We start from the raw sequence: 22,817 nt of genomic DNA on the forward strand, positions 1-22,817 counted from the left end.
AAACAGTCTATTGAAGAGTTTTGCAGCTGGCTTTTGAACCACTTATAAAAGACAACATACAGAAAAAATTAACCCCTATGGCTCTATTAGGAGCAGTATAATAAATGTGCATTTAAAAGATCTATAAACACATATTTATCTGCAAAATGTTCTTGCATAAAACTGTTATTGAAAAGGCTTTCATTTTATCTTTGTGTTATTGTAATTTTATTGAATTGCTTATTCATTCTTTGATATTGTGTTTTAATGGTATTATAAATCTGTTTTATGTCTGATAGGAGCCTCATTGTAAACTGATATAACAGATAATATGGCAATTCACCATAAAAATTCTAAACCAAAAATGCAGATCAGAACGCAAAGAAGCACTTTAATTCATTCTGGGTTTCTTTTCATTTTATTTTTTAATTATTTTTCATGTGCTGGTTGCCATCTGTTGATAAAGTATGGTTGTACAAAACTCACAGTACTACACAATAGGAACTTTTGTACAATTCTATTCATAAAAAAACCCAACAGTATAAAAGCATTGCACCTCCCCAGACTGAAGATTAGCTGGTTCATTGTATAAACTGATTTAAATTAGTCACATTTGGAACTAAATCTTTTATTAATTATTATTATTATTATTTTGGGTAATTTTTCAGTATCATGAATAATACAACAAAAATCCACCTTCTACAATGTGTCCTATTATTCATATTCTTTTATTAAAAACAATGAAAAACAATTATGATAAAAGATGTTATCAACATATAGAGCAATTATGTCATAAACCAACTACAGCTCAGAAACTTAACAGGAAGTTCATGCAATAGAAGCATGTAAGCCTGCCAAATCTAAATAATAAAAACTCTATTAACAGAAGCCTATTATGACAAAAAGTGTATGACTTGGCCAGCACTATTCTGACAAATGTCCAATCCTGTAAGTACAGCTCAAATTTGAAAATGTATTAGGAACTTTATAGCTTACTTGCAGTACTTCACAGCTTTCACTGACAACTACGTTCACTATCCTTCTTCCCATGCAGTAGAACATATCTGAGTGCAGCTTTTCTTTACAATTTGTATTTAGTTTGGGTTAATCTTCTGACTTGAAAACAGAGTTGTTTCACTTGATAACATACTGATTACTTCTCTCAGGAATGAGGATAAATACTAAAGTATTCAGCTAGAAATAAGGTAATAACATGTCCACAGAAGTAATATATTATTAAAATTAAAAACAAAAAACACACCTACTGAAGGTCAATGACTTAGCAGCATGCTGATGCATACATGTTTTCACATGATTTCTAAAAGTAATGAATCATGCTGTCATTAAAAGAAATACCACTGTTAAAACAGAAAAATCTTGTGTCCACAAATATTAAAATCATTTAGTTTTCTTAATAGTTTTATAAAAGAAACAACTATTTCCAGTAACATTTTCCTAGGCTTCACATGTTTTTTTTTTTTGTTTTGTTTTGTTTTTTTGGAAGGATTATATACCTATTTGTATCACTGAAGTTTTAGAGCAAACTAAAAAAAACCAAGGAGATTTAACACTAAAAGTTGACCAGCATCAGAGTACATGCTGAACTATGATCTACCTGAAATCTTAGTGAGTGATTGGTGACTCTTGTGATATCCAAGTACAAATAAGATGAGAGAGTTCAGAGCAGTCTCATGTCTGAGCACTCAACTTACTTATTTCAGTATGAATCACAACCCACTCTTGATATAAAAGAAGTATGGGGACCTTGAACCTGCTCTTGGATAAAACAGAGGGCACTTTAATATGCTACATGCAAAGTTGAAGGCTGCACACGTGTGCCAGTGCATTAGCCACTTACATAAGACACATACCAATGCAAGCTTCGCAATTGATGTGGCTTTTTATATTACCAAAAGGTTTTGTAAAGAGAAAGGAACGAAAGGAAATCTTGGAATCACTGAAGAGTACTTAGAGAGCTGTCACAGGCCAGCTACATATGTGTGCCTAAAATTCTTAAAATATGCATTTTGTAAAGCTGAGCTGAAGTACTTTTTAAAAGCATGGAGCCATGCATTGGTTCTTTATTTCAAAACAGCATGGGCCTTTGGATATTTTTTGGTTAGAGTGCACATGGAAGGAGATTTCAGGCAGGACGATACTGAGCTAATAAAGCATTAATATAAATATGTTTACAGATGACACACAAACACTTCTTAAAGGCAAATAATGCCTTCCCTTTTCCCTACTCATAGGTTCCTAGGGCTGTGACCGCAGTGAACCAGTGCACAGGAAGGATGCAAAGAAGAAGGAAGCTGAAACATGGTTCCATAGTGCACAGCTTCACTTGGACTCCCTGCATAAGTCCACAGACAAAGATGTAGCATTGGTCCTAGTAAGAAATGGGCACAGGGCCAAGGGATCTGCAGTTATGTGAAGCCATTTTCCCTTACACACGCACACAAGCAGAGGAATTGTGCAAATTACTACCCCGAGGCTACAAAAGTAGCTGTGGGGCAACTCCGTAGCTTGGAAACGAGGAGTCCTCACTTCCCAAGGTCTCCTCAGTGCATGGCCCAGTTTCTCAGGCTGTAAGCTGACCCCAAAATGCACAATATCGATCCAATAGGTAGATTTACAGCATTACAGCCTATTATAAAAATACCTATTCAGTTAGTATTTATGAGCCTGAACTGGTAGTTGTTCCAGTTGCATAACTCCCACTGAAGTCAATGGAAGTTTTGAACACTGCAGGAGGAGACACTAAAATGTGAACTGTTGACCCACATAACTGCAGGAACATTTCATAGATATTAAAGGCAATCACATACAGTAATAACAAGAACAAACATCCAGGCAACCTACGTGACATCACTATCTCTGATGATCTATCACACAGTAGCTTCATTCAACTTAATGTAACATGTTACAAAGGAAACATAGATGTTAAACATCAGTCAACACGGTAATGGACAGACAAATGTCTCTACAGTGTTCAGAATGCAAACAGGTTCCTTTATAAGCCCTAGTTTTTAGACTAGCAAAGCTGGTTTGGCTTGGAAAACATCTGACCTTGAGCTGAAGGGAAATGGAATGTTTCTGCAAACTATTGGTCAAACGATATTTGAATTGCAGGTCATTAAGCAAAATAACCAAGCTTGAAATGCAGACTTGGAGGTGATGTGTGTCCCTCTCGCTGAAAAATGGTTTACTGATACTTCTTCAAACTCTCCCCATAGTAGGGTCTCCTCAAAAACTCAAGCACATGCTATCTCAGAAGAAATGAGTCATCATTAAGCAAAGTTGTTAATGACTCTTGTATCTAATTGTAATGGAGAGTAACTGAATTAAGAGTTTTCTCTTTAATGGCTGGCTGCAATTTAGAGGGCAAGGGTCTTGCTATACTTTACCACTGGAAGAAAGGTTTTGCCTCACTTTATCTGGCAAAGGACCATGTTTTGGAGCTAAAAGACCAATCTTCTAGTCCTGATTGTGGGTGGATTATCTAGCCGTTGTGTTGCTCCCTTGTACCAATGGGCACGCTGCAGAATACCAACCAACTTTTTTCTGCCAAGTGTGCTTTGCTGTCAAGTTGCTTTTCAGTTAAAATCATTATAAATTGCCTTAAACATCAGAGCCACTGAGTAGTAGCTTCTTAACTGAAGTTGTAACCAGCTTTAACTCTGCTTACAACTTTGCTCAGGAAAGATATTTCTGTGATAACTTGGTGTCATTTTAACCAATGTGTCAAACTTTTTTGGGTCCCTCAAGCTAAAAAAAAACAAAACAAAAAACCCCACATAGCTTGACTGTAAAATTTCAATACTTAGCAGTTAAATGCTACCATATTTTAGAGTTATACAGCTTAGAGGTTATATAGCTACACAGGTTCATCTTTTTAATCAAACCTAAAAGATTTATTTACAAAAATCAGTATTATTCTTTGAATCAGCAGGGCATGTTTCATAAAGACTACAAGAATTCTATAAAGTCAGCAGGTCCCAATGGGTAGTTTTTACAGTCTATGAAGAGAAGCAGCAGAAGAGAAATGGGAACGTTGCGGTTCACTCTAAACCTTGACAGGGCTTTTTAAGGCACTGGGAGTTAGACAGTTTTGTGTGTTCAAAGCTCTGCAGAACAAGAAGATTTAGGGGGAATGGGGACCCTATGGGTGTTAAGGAATCCACTCTGTAGTGGCATCTGGGGGAAGTAGGAGCCTCTCGGAGCTCATATGAGAGCATGCAGGGCACTGGTGCTTCAAACTATAGGAGACGTGTAAGGCCTTGTGGATCAACTAAACTCTACGCTGCCCCCCCATTTGAAAAAACAAGGACAACCAACTGAGCAAAACTTCATGAGTTTTACTCGACGATTGTTACTGTGACTATTAAGAAATATTATAATTTAAAAACATGCATTTAAAAGTATGGAAATAAAGAGTTAAAAGAAAGTTATGGAACAGTATTCAATTTCCCTTACTGTTGACTTACACGCTTTTAAATGCAGAGAGTTGGCTGGCTTTCAACTGTGACATTTTTTGATATATATACTTAGTAGCAACCTTGAAGGGTATTGGGTTCTGTCAATCCATGCAGAGCGTAAACAAAAAAAATCTTTACATTACAGTCTATTGGCCTTCATTAACCTATAGACTGTAATGGCTCCAAGAGAAACCAGGCCATGGAAGTGTATCTGTGACCATGAGTGTTGTCTAGTTGTGATATGATGGGACTGAGCATCTGAACTTCCAGGTTCATTCCCTGCCCTGGATTGACCTGCTGTATCACATCAGCCAATTTACTTCATCTCTCAACTCTTCTGGTTATCCATGTCTAAAATTACTGCAGTATGTATGTAGCTCAGAATGTACACTTTGGGTCAAATTCTTTGCTTGTGCAAAAATGGATATTGCTCCACTGACCTCCATGGAATTTCACCCATTAACATCAACAGAGAATTTGGCTTGCAGTTCATGTTCTGATGCTGAATTAATTAATTAATGCTTGTAAAATACTTTGGGAAGATATGATGCAAGGTGCTATACCAGCGCAAATATCATTAGTATGCTTAGAATCTATGGGTGGTATTTTCAAAGACAAAAAGCATACACACTCCTCTTATGCCCATGGTTGGAAATTTTGACCCCTATGAAATTAAACACTATAAAGCCATCCTAATTCTTCCACTAAACTAATAAAATTGATAAGACCACAAAATACATTAGCCACCAGCTAGATTTAAGTTCTAACTTCACACATTCAGGTTTTAACCTATTTGACTCAATACTCCCTGTAAAGATCTGGGTTTATTATTTACAGTCACCAATGGTCCATTTAAAGAAATTGCAATTTGGAGTTCTGTTTCAATCACTGTTTTGCCCACCAGTTGGAGTAAAAAGTGAAGAGACAGAGAGAACATATGGAGAGCTTTATAACGGAGTGACTGTTGTATGTTCTTTTCCTTGTCAAGTGTTGGAACTATACTTTAGCCATTCAGCCTTCCTCAAAATTAAGCCTTGACAGCAATGATTAGTGAATTTGCCCTGATACAGTCATAAAAGCCAAGCTTTTTTTTTCGCAAAAAGAAAAGGAGTACTTGTGGCCACTTAGAGACTAACAAATTTATTTGAGCATAAATTTGTTAGTCTTTAAGGTGCCACAAGTCCTCCTTTTCTTTTTGCGGATACAGACTAACACAGCTGCTACTCTGAAGCTTTTTTTGTTTGCTTAAAAAAACAACTTTACACATTTTGCTCAAACAATGTATACAGCAAGACTTAAAACACGATTAGTAAAAAAAAAAAAAAAATCAAAGCCTATTTATAAACTATATGAACACAACCATTCATCTTAAACTGGTACACCCCACCTTCAGTTGTATGCTTTGAAGAACTGCCTATTAGATTATTTTCCTTTTAGGCTGGGATTTTCAAAGGAGTGTAAGGGAGGTGGGAGCCCAAATTCTATTAGATTTACAGGTTTTCATTGGATTTGAGTTTTAGGAATCCAAATGCTTTGAAAATCCCATCCCTAAATGTTAACACTTTTCACCCAATTCTAAAATGTCTTGTGCCAAGATTCAGCCAAGAATTCATTTTTACAGCCAGGTAATAAACCCCCTGATCATGGCAAGAAAACCTTGCAGGAAGTTTTGCTGAGATAATGGGCACTGTCAAAATAGCCTATTTCCTCTTACAGTAGGATGTTATATAAACTAACTGCTTTTCAATATTAAGAAAAATAGGTTAAAATATTTTGAGGGAATTAAATAATTCGGACTAAATTACATTGTAAGCTCTTCAAGGCAGAGAACGTATTTTCCTATGTGTTTATACAGTGCCTAGCACACTGGGGCCTTTGATCACAGCTGTAATAAATATAAATAATGATATACACCCTCCCACACATAAAAACGTGCTATAACTCTTTCCATCCTCACCTTTCCATCAAGATAAACTACACTAAAGGAAACATTAATATAAAATAGAAATAATAAATCCTGTTAGATTCTGCGTAAAGTACATTATATTATCACACAACATTTTCTATATGGTATCCATCAGATCTCTTTTGGATGCTGTAGGTTCAGAGTCATCTGAAGTAGTAGAGAACACAGGATCAAGTTTAGTAAGCAAATGTACTGTTTGTGTTTGGCGAAAGGTGTAGTGTACAACTCATTTTGGATATCATGAAGAAAATAAATCCCTGGGGACACGCACACACAAATCCCAGATAAATGAGTTGATTTTGACATTTTAGTGCCTGGGAAAGCGAAGAAATCACAGTTATTTTTCTCAGAGGAACATTTAGGAAAATGCTGATGAGATGTCCCAAAACATTACCACAATATCATCAATCACATTTAAAAAAAAATATTTAACTGCTTCATAATCCTTTAACATTATTTACACAAAGCACAAAAGAACATTTCTAGCATCACCTACTGTGCTGCATGTTGTACACAGATACCTTTACAATGTTTGTTTTGCAGTAGCTGCACAGGGTGGTGACATCTCATATTAGAAGCATCCTTCTATACCTGTAATCAGAGCAGGTTCAGATAGATCATTGCAATACAAATTATATACCAGCATTTAAGGTATTTAAGTCATGAGACATAATCACTAAAGAAAGTAAAGCATCTGGTATACGGAGGAAAAGAAAAAGAAAGTGAAGTTCTCCAGTATTTGTGATCTAGAATGTAATGATTTTTACATTTATATTTTCTTTCTCGTTAAGATCCTTTGCTGGGAGTGGAGTTAGTATAGGACTTTCAAGGCAAAGGGTCATATGTTCTGAAATATAACTCCATCTCAAACTGCTACCCCTGTTTTAAAACCTGTTTGTAATACAGGACCAAGTCCAGCACGGCCAAGGATAACTGAAATGCAAACTTATTTGTTTGTATTCCTCCCTGAAAATGCAACATGGTGCTCTGTACACTGACTAATACATACATACAGACAACATGTCTAGTATTCTAAAATCCTCAAGATATCTTAACTGAGTATCATTCTTATATTTAACTTTAAGCTAAAATGTGGGCAACACAGCCCTCCAAACACACATTTTCAATCCTATTGCAATATATTATACAGAAAAACTAACACATAGTATAGACATTAAATTAAGAGTAGTTTTTGCAACAAGATTTGTTCCTTAATAGTATCAGTGCTTTGGCCAGGTTTACTGTAAACACTGACAGTGTGTATAATCTCTATAAATCAACACTGTATGAAATGTTGAATAGTTTACATGGTATAATTACAAAGAAAGCTAAAATACTTGTTGTAATATTTTTTGAGAAACTAACCTGGCAACATGTCCCAGTGTATGAAATCAAGCATCTGCATTATTTGATCTAATGCTATAAAAACATGAAAGTTGTAGCACCTGTGAGAGTGAAGAAAAATGGAACACAAAAATATCTTTTAATTAAATATATTAATGGTAAATAGTATTCCAGCAAGGGAATTTTTAATTTATTAAATTTTTTTGTTGAAGTCCAAAATATATACTCAAGTAACTGTCAACTATTTCAATATGTACTCAGGTAACTTATTTTGTTTGCTTTCTAAGTTATTTGCTCCCTGATGTTTTACCCATCATACATTCAATCAGCAACCAGTTAAATCTTCCTCAAAGCAAAGCAAATATTCCCTTCCACCCTTGTAAAGAAAAAGAAAGGAAGGAGGACCAGGAAGGCCTCATAACCAGCAGTTTAATGACATGTCCCCACCAAATACATAGGAAACCCATTCTGAGCACACACCACACAGTTGAAGAGCGCTGGATCTGGGGGAGCACGTCAGGCCTCAGAAGGAAGCAAGCTGAAGGAGCCACTCTACGGGGCAACCTTCTGCCACATCTGGCAGCTCTCCAGTGGCAAATCCACATGAAGCAATGCTGGCTGAACCTGCATTAAATCACCCCCACGGCCTCTGTATATCCTTATTGAGAAAAGACTGCAGTACAGAGCCTGGATAAGGCTGAGGCAGCAAACGAAAGCATGCCTAGGTGGCCTGGCAAGCAGTATGTCCAGGAAATCTCAGGTGTTGCCTAGTTTCCTTTCAGATCCTCAGGCTCTGAGGGTCTGGAAGACAGTTTTCTGTTCCTGACCTTTGAGGCTGCAAACACCTCCCACACAGACTCTCCGTGCACAGTTTTTAAAGCAGTGTTCCCCCCATTCCCTGTTTTTCATGGGACAGCAGGGAAGCACTTAACCCAGACTATCAACAGAATAGATTAAACAGCTGTCTATTGTATGTTACCATTGTAACCTACATTTTGAAGTGACAGATTATGTGAGGAAGGACTAACTAGCATAAATATAGCATTATGGTAACGAGAACAACCTTTGCTATTTCTCCACTGACTCACTGAGAAAGTGCATGTTTCTTTAATGTTTATAGGGCAGGTTTAAAAATTAATAAAGATTAAAGTTAAACTGAAGAGATGGAAAAAATGAGAAAAATATAAAAAACATTTTAAAACATAGGAAAAAACGCTGGATAAGAAACTACCACTGTGGAAGTGAACATTGGATAAACACTGAGAATTTAGGAAACCTATTGTTTAATGTGCTGGTGTCACAGATCTGTAGGTACTGTGCATTCTGTGCCCCACATTCCAACAACAAGCTGATACATTTGCTCTCTGATCATTATAGAATTTGACAACATCATTTGAGAACTTTACTTACTAAGATATCAATAATTAAATGCTTTCAGTTCACACTTTGTTCTTGTGGATACTGGCTATTTATCTCTGTCCTTTATGGAAGCTAATGGCATAATGGGCAAAACATCAAGAATAATTAAGAAAAACCATCAATATACACTCCATCGGAAGAAATGTAACTTTTGTGCACGGCTCCTGCTTGAAAACTCACATCCTGCACTTAGTTTCAAAATTAAGGAAAGATATCCCTTCCTGATAACTTTTAACTATACTCTGTGTTTAGAGAACATGGTACATACTGTAATTAACGATTTAATAGCCACTAAGTGTACTCTCACTTTCTTGTTAAAAGAATAGCTGGCTGAAACATCAGTTGCCCATTACAGAAAGTACTTCTCTCCTTTGTCAATTTCTTTAGAAATGGTCCCAGTAACATTGTACTGCTTGAAGTGTCAAGACTTGATTTGCAGTAAAGGTACTGTGCACTAGACACATAACAATACAGAATATTTTATAGCTAAAACTATACAATTCAAGTAGATTTTCCACTGTACTGATCAAGCCCAATACTGGGAGGTGCTGAGTTTCCTCTGGGGGATTCAGAGTACCAACAAAGACAACAATTACTATGCTACTAACAACTTGATACAGTCACAGTGAAAAACCAAGACAAAACATATTAATTTGGCTAAGCAGTGGCTGCAGCTTTATACATGTGATTAATAAGCTGGCAACCCCTTACACATACCTGGTCTGTCCCCAGCAGATCCACTACGGCCCCCCAGTATATTCCATATAGCAAGCTTGTTAGGCCACAAGATGAGAAAGCATTGCCATGTGTCCCAATCAAAAGGGATACAGCACCAAAAAGTGAAATCCAACAGTCACAGAAATGTAGGGTTGGAAGGGACCTCTAGAAGTCATCAAGAACAATCCCCTGCACTGCAGCAGAATCAATAAAACCAGACCATCCCTGACAGGTGTTTGTATAACCTGTTCTTAAAAATCTTCGATGACAGGGATTCTACAACCTCCTTTGGATGCCTATTCAAGAGCTTATAGTTAGAAAGTTTTTCCTGATATCCAACCTAAATTGCCCTTTGCTCCAGATTAAGCCCCCTTACTTCTTGTCCTACCTTCAGTGGTCATGGAGAATAATTGAACACCCTCCTCTGTATAAGAGCTCTTAACATAGCTGAAGACATACCAGGTCCTCCCTCAAGACTAACATGCAGTTTTTTTAACCTTTTCTCATAGGTCAGGTTTTCTAACTTTTTATCCATTTTGTTACTCTACTCTGGACTCTCTCCAATTTCTCTACATCTTTCCTAACGTGTGGCACCCAGAACTGGACACAGTACTCCAGCTACGGCCTCACCAGTGCCAGCTACAGCGGGACAATTACCTCCCATGTCTCACATACGACATTTCTGTTATTATACCCCAGAATTATATAAGCCTTTCTTGCAATCACATCCCATTGTTCACTCATGTTCAATCTGTAATCCACTATAACCTGTTTTATCTACATTGACGACCCCTACTGCCTTGAATCTGTGGCCCAAAGTAGGAGTCCATCCCTGCATCTAAAACTCACCCAGCATTCTAAGTATTGCTCAACCCCCACTCTATGCTCAAGTTTGAGATAAAAAACAAGAGGAATGAACACACAAAAAAAGGGACTACAATCTCCACAGGACAGAAACTGATGATAATAATAATAATAATAGTAGTAGTTCCCCAGGCACTACTCCATGGGAATCCCAACCACATAACAAAGTTTGCAGCACAGTACTCCCACAATTGCCACAGAGTATTCAAGGGGAGGGAAAAGTCATCCCACAAGGCTAATCACCACCATGGGCAAAACATTTCTTCCACATCATAAAACTGATAATCAGCAAGAGCCCTAACCCCTCCAAAAAGTACCCCTGCAACACACAACTGTACCCACCTCCAGTGTCATGTCCTAAGCAAGCTGTGCCTGAAAACTACGGCATAGAACAGCATGCCTCCTCTGAAGCTATACTATAAACCCCAGGCATAGAGTACAGAAGAGAACATAGCCAGTCTAAGGGCAAGAGGGTTACAAACCTTCCAGGCACGTAATCCCATGCCACCACACCACCTATCCTTGCAGGATACGTGGAGCCAATCACAAGGTCATTGTATAATTTAAACCCCAGGCTATCCCCCAATACTGAGTGCTTGCCAGCGTGTAATTCCCATTCAAGGGTGGATGTGAACTGGAGACACTTTTAAGACTCAAGAGCTATCAATAATAGGAAGCTAACTGTTGCCTGACCTCTGGAAAATGGCTCCCTTTCAGATAAGCAGTTGCACATAACTGCATATCCCTCCTTTCAAAAAGCATAATCCTATCATAATTTAAGCAGAAGTAGTTTTCAATTCCAGTTCATCAATGATTTCACTCAGTGTTCAAGTTGGTGGCAAAGTTCTTACAAAAACCATATTAGCTCCACAAATGTTTATCTTTAATCTACAAATAACTACATTTGGAGAAAATGAAATGCTGCCTTTTCATCATTAAATTATGCAAGACTTGCAATCTTCATGAGCAAATTTATTGCAATGAAAATGGACATCTTCGTAAAGGACTGGGTAATCTGAAGTAGAAATAAGCCACCAAAAACTTAAGGAAGAAATATTACAGGAACCAGCATGTCAACCCTAATTGTGTAATTACTTTTTGGCTTGGTCATATAAGCTAGAAGCAAAAACCAAGAGACAATGGTAATTTCTTACTGCTGAAATGAAGGTGTCAAACTGTCTCATGTGTTCTGTGTGCTCTAAGCTAAAGTTTACATTTATATCATGTTACTTCAATTACAATCTTAAGAGAGACTTGAATACTTTAGCAACATTAGGCCAGCATTCAATGTCATTAAATGTTAAACATACACTAGCAGTTGCTTGTATCAATAAGTTTTCGTATATGTGCTAGTGAAATTCCAGTGTGTGTACTGTGTTGACTAAAAAGATTCAAACCCTGAACATTTTTATTTTTACACTCAAATCCTCTCCGCTCCACCCCCAAAAAGACACATACTACACCAGTGGACAAACTCCTAACATTGGGGCGAGGCAGAGAGTTACCTCTATTCTGATACTTAGGGCAGCACCTTTTATGTGAGGAACTTTACACATGTAAACGAGCTTTACACATGTCAGATCAATGGCAATGTGAAGTACAGTACGCATATATGGGCCTGATTCTGCCAATGGTGCTCATGTTGAGTAATACCTTCACATCCAAGACAGTCCAGCTGAAACGTACTATTCAATATGGGAAAGGACTGCAGAATTGATGTGGTCTGGTGTGATATGGCAGGGAAGAGAACTCAAAAATCCTCCCCTTGTTCCCTCCTTTGACATCTAGACTACACTATCTTCCTTATTCTCATGGTCTAAAGGTCGGTAGATGTATCTGTACCATTCCCCTACCATCTACTAGGACAAGTCATTAACTGTCTTTTTCAAAAGCAGCCCAAAGCAATCTTTATACTACTACACATTATTGTCACTTCATTTTATAACGTATTTGTTTTCATTTCTTCAATTTCTCTCTTGTGGGACTGAGTCCTTTGGTATGGTACTGACAGATGTGAGTGTTAGAAGTGCAAACTTTCTTCCTTGGCAGACAGAAATCAATTAAACAAAGACCACTTTACAGTAAATAATCAGAACAGAGTATGCAAGAGAAACAAATTATACAAATAGCAGTTGAGTAACTACAAAATGAATATGTATGTGTGTGTGTGTGTGTGTGTGTGTGTTCAAAGCCACAAATGTGGGTTGTGGATCATCCAAAATGAGTGCTGATTAAACCTTTATTCTATGCCACATTATCATGTGTTTTTATCCATGCCACACAGGTTTTTTTCAGTAACATATTTTAGGAATGTTTTAAAAAAAGAGTTTTCAAACATTTTATTGTGACTATTTCTTGTAACACTCCAGCTGTAACATGGCCTGAGATACCATGAGTCCAAGTATATCCAGGCTCAAAGTAGGAAAAAATACAAAACACCACCCTTCAAAAATGACATAATATAGCTTTTTACACAAACAAATGTTAAGTCTAATTTATTAGTCCTCTTCAGGGATAGAGTCAAGTGCTGAGAGCCTCTCCTTTCCAGTAGTACAAAACTCCTGTCTCTTTCCCTACAAGAATGTAAAATGACATACCTTAAAGCCATGATACTTTTGTATTTATAAACATAATTTCTGGCCCAGAATTGTTTTTTTGCCATGTCCTGGACCTCAAGTAGGTATAATTTAGGGGGAAATTCCATACTAAGGGGGAAAAGGAAGGAACTTTTCCCTGACAAGCTCTTATAAAATGACAGCTGTTTGAAGCTGTTCACGGGTTAGAATGTTAGAACAACTCCCAGGGAGACAGCAGGCAATGGATTATAGGTACTTAATAAATTACACAGGCATGTGACAAAGAAGTTATCACATAGATATCACAACCACATGTGCATACACTCTATCTCTGTGTACATACAGATAGCTAGCTCTATAGCTCTTTAAAAAAAATCATCACACATTCGGTTATGTACATATACATAGTACAGAAGAGGAGAATTGCCATTTGTAAATTTCCCAAGAAACTGTATTTGACAAAAGAAAGACAGGACCAAATCCTGCTCACTGTAGTCTGTGAGTAAAGTCCCACTGAAATCAGCGAGGTGAGTCCTGAATAAGGGCTGTAAGATTTGGCCACAAAATGTACAGTTGATTGAGTAGACTAACCAATTACATAAAGAATATCACCTTTATATTTCCTGAAATGGTCTAGAAGTATTAGAATATGCCATATTTAATTTCTAAATATATATTTAACTTATTAAAATGTCAGTTATGATTTTTTGCATATATCTAAAAAAGATTGTATCCATATATGCATGAAGGACATTGATTCCCTTATTGTTTGACTTTATACATATTTATATTTGATTAAAATATAGTAATTAAAAAAATTGAAGCCAAATTTTAAACTGAGATTCATATATAGAATAACTACTGACATGAATGGGAGCCACATGCACAAAGATCCGAGACCAAAATTTGGCCCATTTTTACCTAGCTTCCTCAATCTCTAGTTTCGGATATGAGTAATTGGGACAACTGTAACATTAGCTGTATTGGCATTCCTTAGACTTATTTCTCCTTCACTTCCTCTCAAAGAGCTTTCAGAAGTTTTTTTTTTTCTTGTTTGTTTTTGTTTTAATTTAGAATCATCCTTTTTTAATTGTAAAAAGAGCATTTTTTCTCTGCAGCTGCTTTACCTCTACTACAGTTTTTGGTTTTAAAAACTTGCAAAACAAGCTATTTCCCAGAGCAGCTGTCCCTGCCTGACATGCAAGTTCCTTACCCTAAATAGTTCAATGTCTGCCAAATGACTAATTGTGGGGGAGATACTTTCAAATTATGTGAAAGGTTACACATATATGTGAAAGCAAGAAAATAGTAAGTTAAATCATAAACGCTGCCTTTAATAATCATCACTGACATGTCATTGTTCATCTTTAAAATTTTACTTGTAACATTAATCCTCACAGCACCTCAGTGAGCTACTGTAATTACCTCCACTTTACAGATGGGAAATTGAGGCACAGAAAGATTCTGTGATTTGCCTGTGACGCCACAGAGAATTCTAGGAATTCCTAGCTCCCAGTCTTGTGCTCAGTTCCCCAAACCCCACCCCTCTCCTAAACCCAGAGTCACACACGGTCCCCTAAAGATATCAAAACAGCTATTGTCACACTGGACACGAGACCTTGAAAGTACAATTACCTTAAGCCCTGCTTCCAATAATAAGCTCTGCAGTTGCCAGTTTCACAGGCACATAGGGTTGGCTCTGATTCAAGCTACCTTGCGTAGCACATATAATCAAATCCCTTCAGTGCTCCGGTACAATGGAATGGATGCATACCGAAGCTGTATTTTGCAAATGCCCTTGATTTTGTGGGTTAAAGACAAATCTTTAATATTATTTTAATGTAATTTTTTTTATTCCATTTATTTTCCCTCATGATAACATTAAAAAGGAAAGCAAAATGTGACTGACATGTTGCGTGATCCTACTCTCATTTGGACATGACATACAAACAGACCCATTAACATTTAGCTGAAAATTCTAAACATTCTGGAAATTCATATTATTAATAGCACAGATGATATTCTGGGTGTTCATAACATGAAATGTGTTTATGATGTATTTGGGGTACATTTTCATATCAGGGTCTATGAAAGTGAAAGTGGCTTAGGAAGGGTTTACAATCCTGTTTAGAGAGAAATATATATTATATAGTATATTAGTATGTGTTCCTTACATACTCTGCATCATAAGCTATTACAATATATGCTGGAATCATCATTAGTACAGTATAGGATCTGCACTACAGTATAGGATCCTGCAGTCACTCCATGCAGAGAGCGCTCACTGAATTCAACATAAATGCCAGATGTGAAGCAGCTCCAAGACTGGGCCAATGGTCCAAATTCAGAGGTGATGCACGAAGGAATCTCACTTGGGCTTACGTACACTTTATTCCAACAGCATTTACATCAGGTTACTTAAATTCCCTTAGACCGTGGTCCCCCTCCCTCCTCAGATGCAGCTTAGACTCCTAAATTTGGCCCTGTGTTTGCAAGTTTTGGATCCATACAAACAAAAACATAGTAAAAATGATTATACAAACAAATTGCTATGTATGCAGTACAGCTCTATTTCAGCTTCAAAATATCAGCTATTTTATTTCAATGGTTTTGTCTTTGGAATGGTTACCTGCAAAATTTCATTTTAAAATAGATTAAAAACAAGACCATGTTAAAAACCAAAGTCTAAAAATTAAAAACTTTTTTGTGTGAATTTGTAATTTAAGAAATATTTAAAATACACACCAAAACTTACAAATACTGCTATGCTAAGCCAAACAATGTGACATTTCAAATACTAGAGAACTATACAACTGAATCACAAACATCTCCAAAGAGGATTTTGTAACGGAATTCCTGACAGACCAGAGGTGCGGTAAGGAGTCATGGCTTCAACAAAGCTTTAAGGTAAATATATATTTAAAATATTCTCATGTCATACAATTTGTGATTTTTGGTTCACTGTCAAATTAATAAGAGCATCTTTTTTATTTTTCATAGCTTGTAATAGCTTATTCATCTTTTTCTGGTTTTGTCACTGATATTTCATGTCTGCCTTGATCTTATTCTTAATCTAATTTACATACATACAAGCACCAAAAGACAATCATGATAATAATAATACACATTGTTGTATGGCTAAAATGTGACTTGAAACTTCAAGACTGCAGCTGTATTTCATGCTCTGTCTTTGCTTGCTGTGTTTTGTCATAATGAACAGAATTAAAAACCCTGATGAAGATGACATTTTCTGAAAATGCATCTATGTACACAGATTTTAAAAAACACTAATAGTTTTAGGCCACGTATCTTGTTGCTGTGTTACCCACCACACTGCTCCCGAATATATCAAGGATGGTGCATCCGGAACACAACTACCTATGTACTGGGGGCTGTACCTGGTCTGTCTAGATGTTCTATTGATTTTAATAGAATGTCCATTTTAAATAGCAATGCAGGAGAATCCATGGAAAAAAAGTAAACTGCAGAAAAATTACAAATGAACTCGGGTGCGTTTGCTGAACTCCATTTCTAAAAGAAATATGGGAAGTAACCTTGGCATCTATAAAAACTATACCCTTCCTTTTATTTTCTCCAGAAATATTACGAAGGCAAAGAGCATGTTTCCATACAAAGAATGTATAAAATCACTGATTCAGCACAAAATTATCTTCATAAGATAAGAACATCTGCAGTGTTCTAATGCTACAGTCTAAACATTGGGCAACTGGCCTTGCTCCTTCACTTCTCAGTGATAATGTGTGATATGTGCCGCCTAACAATACCATCATTATAAACTTTATTATTACATTTGGTATGTCATGGTACGTCTGGCAACAGATTACTGAGATACAGCACAGTATATAGTGCTCCCACACATTTCAGGGCAATTTACTGAATTCCAGTATAACCTAGCTACTTAATGTTTCTGGAATGTATAAACACTATTAACTGCTAAAAACCCTGTATCAACATTTCAGAAATAACCATTAAATAAGTTGGCTGCTAACAGTTAAGGAAGATTTTGATTTATTGAATAAAGTATTGTCACGGGACGAAAAATCAAGATCAAATTTTTAGGGAGACTTGACATATTACCTATAGCCAGTGTAATTTTGTGCTAAAACATTAAGGATGAAGAGTGCATTTTTGGAATAGGATCCATCGCCAAATTTGCACAATGACATTATCTATCAAGATAGATTCTTGATTGTGATAATACTTTCCATTTATAAACTAATACAATACAATTACTGATATTAATAAAACTTCCTTGACACCGGATTACTAATTGCATAGCCACTGTGAAACAAATTATAATTGTAAATCTGATAGAATGCCAACATGGAAAATGCTATGTCCTGACTCATTAGTAACATACATTGCGCAGGAAAAAAGGACTGCTAAACACGTAGGGGAATATTTTCAAATGCAGTTATGCACCTAAAGATGCAGGTAGACACCTAGGGGGATTTTCAAAAGAACCCAGGCACCTGATTTAGGTATTTGGGCATTCTGAAAATCCCAGTAGGCACCGCTCTGCATCTTCAGATGTCCAAATACCTTAAAAAACTGGCCCCTAGATAATACAGTGATGGGCACTCTACAAATCCCACGGATAGACAGCATGTAAGACAAAGTTTAAAAAATATTCTCTACCTTGTGATCTTTTCCAGCTTCATTCCCAGAGTTGAGACTGTGGGCCTGATCCAAAGACTCCTATTGACTTCAAATGGGCTTTGGATTGGGTCTTGTAAGAGCAACCAATGATGGTATTGATTTCCCCTCTATTTACTCCCAATGATAGCCAACAGCAACACTGCTGACTTCAAACCCTGCCTCTAGCAACAAGCAGCGAACTTGTTCTGTGTACTGGCTAAATGTGAAAAATCCCCCCCCCCCCCCAAAAAAAACAAACAAAAACAAAACCCTTATTCCTTAATTGACAACACCAATAAGGATGTTCAGGGCAGTCCCAACAAGAACACCCAAGTTTATCTTGACCCATATCTGGCTAATATTAGTCACTTAAAATATTAACTGTTTATGATCCACGGCCCGAGCGTGCTTTGGGCTTTGTTGATTAATTTGTAAATCTAATATTTTCTACAGTGATAGGGCATGTAATTCAGATAAGCACTTCTCAAACAGCAGCCCACTGAGTACTTGCTGGTGGGTCTGCAGAGAGCCAGTTTGTCCCATGATATTGGCTCTCTGCCTTGCTTTCAGCAGCTACAAAAAAAAAAAAATCAAATACTTTCCTATTATTACTTTCCCAGGTAAGCAACTGCTGCAAATGCAACTGGAATGACACAGTATTGTGAATGGGAGAGTCAGGTACTCCTGAGACAACCTCTCAATTAAGTTGTGTTCCACACAGAATAGATTTATATAAGAACACATGGTTGAGACAAGTTCCTAAGGGTGGGAAGCTTTGCCCTTTTAATGCCTGTAAAGCAGCAGTTCTCAAACTGTGGGTCGGGACCCCAAAGTGGGTCACGACCATTTTAATGGGGTCTCCAGGGCTGGCTTAGACTTGCTGGGGACCAGGGCTGAAGCCCAAGCCCCACCACCCAGGCCGAAGCCTCAGGGTTTCTTTACAGCCCCCCAGCCTGGGGCTGAAGCCATTTAGCTTCAACTTTGCCCCCTCCCCCCCCCCGCCCAAAATGGTGGGGCTCGAGCTTTGCCCCTCGCAAGGGCAGCAGTGCTTGGGCAGACTCAGGCTTCTGTCCTGCGTTGTGTAGTAATTTTTGTTGTCAGAAGGGGGTCGCAGTACAATGAAGTTTGAGAACCCCTGCTGCAAAGCACTGGGTACATCAGTGGTGATACGGACTATAGTAATCATTACTTATTCATGGTCTCATGCATTAAAGATCTTGTAAGAACTTTTTTGTTGGATACATGCTACAAGCCTTGGGGTGCTCAAGAGGTTAATTAATTATTATTATTTATTTAGTTATTTGTATTGTGGATCCCATTGAGCTAGGCATTGATCAAACACAGAAAAAAACACAGTCCAATACCAATGGGATTAAGCAATGCAACCCAACTATACTTTGTATGAAGATAATGGCAGAGTCCAACTACACACTTTTGAACTTTGCTAGTAGGCAGAACTATGGTTCTGTCCTGCATTTTTAACTATGTAGCTTTCTTTTATCAATAATCAGTAAATTTATCTCACAAATTTCTTTTGCCATCTACAAATAAGTTCCTGACTCTACACTAATGCAAACAAGTACATTTTTGTTAGCTGAAAACTAGTACCACCGAACATGCCAAGTAATGAAAGATGTTTTCCTCTGAGAGATGTTAAATACTTAGGTTCTTTCACAAGCAATGAGTATACAAGTTTCAAAATGACAATAACTTTGTTTTGTAATTTATTTTATTGCTTAATCATAAAGGCCAGATTGAGGTTTTGAGTCACACAAATTTGTGTTGCACACTCCTAAGAACAAGAATGTGCTGTAAAATTGTACCTTCTTTTCTTCTCACAGCTGATTGTAAGCTTGTCCTACTGCTTATTCAGCTGGGCATCACAATATGAAATGCAGTCACATAGTAAGATTTCACTACTTCTAGACTATTTTATAGAGAAAGCATACTAACTAATACAGATAGGAACCATTTTATTGCAGGCCAGAGTGGGGGAAAAAAAGGAAGACGTGGTATGCTGGGTAAATTTCACTATATAAAAAACACTCACACTCTTCCCCTGCTGTTTCAGATTCTATTTCCTTCTACTTTTCAAATACTTTGAATAAAAAAGTTAAAACAAGTCAGAACCAGTTAGTCCACACTTGGTTTATTTTTATGTCTCTCTATCCTACCCATAAAGTAACCAATACTGTATTATTACGCACAAATTATCTAACTAATTAAATTAGTATAGTGCTTGCAAAGTGTTTTTGGATTAGATAGATCTGACAGGATGGAAAGCAAGTTGTGTGTTTAAAAATAAACAATTGTTTTAAAGGCTGATGAGTAAATAAGGCCGATATATGGATTCAGATATTTATATTTTAGGGACCTAATAGTCGGCTATTAAGGCCTTTAAATACTAGTTTATTTTCTCCTCCAAGGCTCTAGGCTTCTCTTCTCACAAGACTTTCCCACCAGACTCTGACACCTCTTCTCTCCACAAAAGTCTCTTTTGCACCACCCTATCTTGAAGTCTACATGGGGCTGGGGGAGCCACCTGGTGGCTTAAAACTATTCCACTATTCTGTGGCTTCAAGGCCATCTGGCTTTCTTCCTGGATCTTCAGGTTGCATGAGGTGGCTGTCTTCCACCTAGTACAGCAGATCCACTGCCTTTCACACCCATCATTCCAGAAACAGTGTCCCAGAAAGCCTCTGCTGGATGAGACAAGAGACTACTTGAGACCCCATTTCATAGCAATGAGGCAGGAAATTCTCCTGTCTGCAGCAGACTGAGCCTGGAGTACGAATGTTGCCCCAATCTCCCTTGTGCAATAGCTAAGGAAATTACTCAGGGAAACCTGGACATTTCCCAAACTCCAAGTTCAGTCAGCAGAAGTTTTCTTCACCACGCTGTTGACAAACTGCAGGGTGAACAGAAATATTCCTGCATCACTGAAGAGTCTTTCAGGATTGGGAGACTGTGAACCTAACAAGCAGCCTTGTGAGAATTTGAGATGAAGTGGCAACCAAGACTGAGAGGAGTGAAAAGAGACAGACAGCCTTGAAGGAGTGGAATGAAAGGGGCATCACTCTACACTATGAGAAGTTTTCCAAGGTAAAGAGGGACACTGGAGTCTTTAAGGAAGAGAGAGGGTTCTGAAGAGAGTGGAGAAAGCCCTGGGTCTCAGGTAATGAAGGGTCAGAGGTGGAAGAATATTCAACAGATAAATATAATGCGAGAGACTAGTATATGGCTTGTATATGCCTTATTCAGTTCAGCCATGCACAGTATATAATTCAACCAAGCACACTATGCGTGTTTCTTCTAGATATTTTTCCATATATATCAATGAACATTCAGTAGCTCTAACTAGGACATCACATTTTGCTCAGCACAAAGTGAGTTAAATTCTTTATTTATATTGATGTTTATTATGCACTACTTCCTATGCCCGTTCACTGGCTAAAAAACCCACAGCCATCAACAATTACACTAAGCCTCTAAAGTCTGATTGTTCTCTTCATCTGTAAAGTTGTTAAATGTTTGATACTCTTTTTCCAACTTTTAAATCCTAACAAAGAACTAAATTAACTCTGTCTCCTGCAAGGCTTAGTTGCTTGTTTATTTTACCTTCCCCAAAAAGCTTTCTTCTTCTGAATACATAAGGTGCTGGGGGTGGGGAAGGGAAGGGGTCTGAAGTCAGGAAAATAATTTCCAAATGCCCAACTATTTTACATGTGAATCATTAATTATTGGGAATGGGAATAACTATTTTGCCTTATTTCAAGAACATGCAATATTTCACAAGAATATAAGCCAGCATCCTTAGGAAAAAGAATATATAAAAATTCAGGGAGCAAAGACTGATCTAATTTCCTTCTATAAGCAGAAAGGAGAGTAGACTATCATGGGAAAGTACTTTTGCCTATAATCCGCTAAGAAATCACAACCAGACTAAACAGTAGGTGCCTGTTTTTCAATATTCTTCCATCTATCCATGTGTCTCTTATTCAACACTATATTGAAGATGGCACTATATCCCTCCACTCGGGGGAATCTGAACTTTGCCATGGATCCCTATCATTAAATAAAACTCTTTAATCAGCAAACACTACAAAGATATTACTGAGATGTTGGTACATAAGGGGAAAAGTTAAAAACTGAATAACGGGGAAAAGAGTTTTATGACAATTACAAGTTGCTTCACATAGTGATAAAGTTCTCATGTTTACATAATGCACCAAAACATGCTACAAATAGCATTATACATATCTCATATAAATCCATTTGCCAACCACACTCACAGCCAACCCTATGTTTACGACGGTAATGAAAGAATAATGCGTCCAACTAAAATGGAAGTACATAAGTAAACAAAAATGTAATTATCCAACTTGGAATTCAAGTGCCAAACAACATCCCAACACTAGAAAAAAATATCATTGTATTTTTAATGACAGGTTTCAGAGTAACAGCCGTGTTAGTCTGTATTCGCAAAAAGAAAAGAAGTACTTGTGGCACCTTAGAGACTAACCAAGCTCACGAAAGCTTATGCTCTAATAAATTGGTTAGTCTCTAAGGTGCCACAAGTACTCCTTTTCTTTTTGTATTTTTAATGACAAGCAGCACTGACTTTTGTTGTATGTCACGTTCATGATACATCTCAAACCAGTTCTAACACAGATACTGCAATGGTTCAACATGTTTTAGTGTGACACTTATACACGCTTCTGGTGAACATTTCCTTTCCTGAGGATCCAATAACTAGAACTATTAACTGAAGTTACAGGTTTCGTCAAGTCATCCAAGTTAGCTTCACCTTGAGCT

General features: G+C 37.3%; 1 protein-coding gene across 2 annotated transcripts in view; it reads right to left on the bottom strand.

Annotated features, from left to right (window-relative positions):
* TSHZ3 (teashirt zinc finger homeobox 3) overlaps positions 1 to 22,817 on the bottom strand; it is a 69,194-nt gene that overhangs the window by 30,938 nt on the left and 15,439 nt on the right. The window contains exons 1-2 of one of the 2 annotated variants that reach the window (XM_073307816.1): positions 7,789 to 7,834; positions 6,945 to 7,014 (exon numbers count right to left, since the gene is read on the bottom strand). The exons of the other annotated variant lie outside the window; for it this stretch is intronic. Coding sequence (XP_073163917.1) covers positions 6,945 to 6,993 — 49 coding nt within the window. The 5' untranslated portion in view covers positions 6,994 to 7,014; positions 7,789 to 7,834. Of the gene's footprint in view, positions 1 to 6,944; positions 7,015 to 7,788; positions 7,835 to 22,817 lie in introns of those variants that run through there. 2 annotated transcript variants of the gene reach the window in all.

Source organism: Lepidochelys kempii, chromosome 12 (genome assembly GCF_965140265.1).
Source record: "Lepidochelys kempii isolate rLepKem1 chromosome 12, rLepKem1.hap2, whole genome shotgun sequence".
NCBI classification, from domain to species: domain Eukaryota; kingdom Metazoa; phylum Chordata; order Testudines; family Cheloniidae; genus Lepidochelys; species Lepidochelys kempii.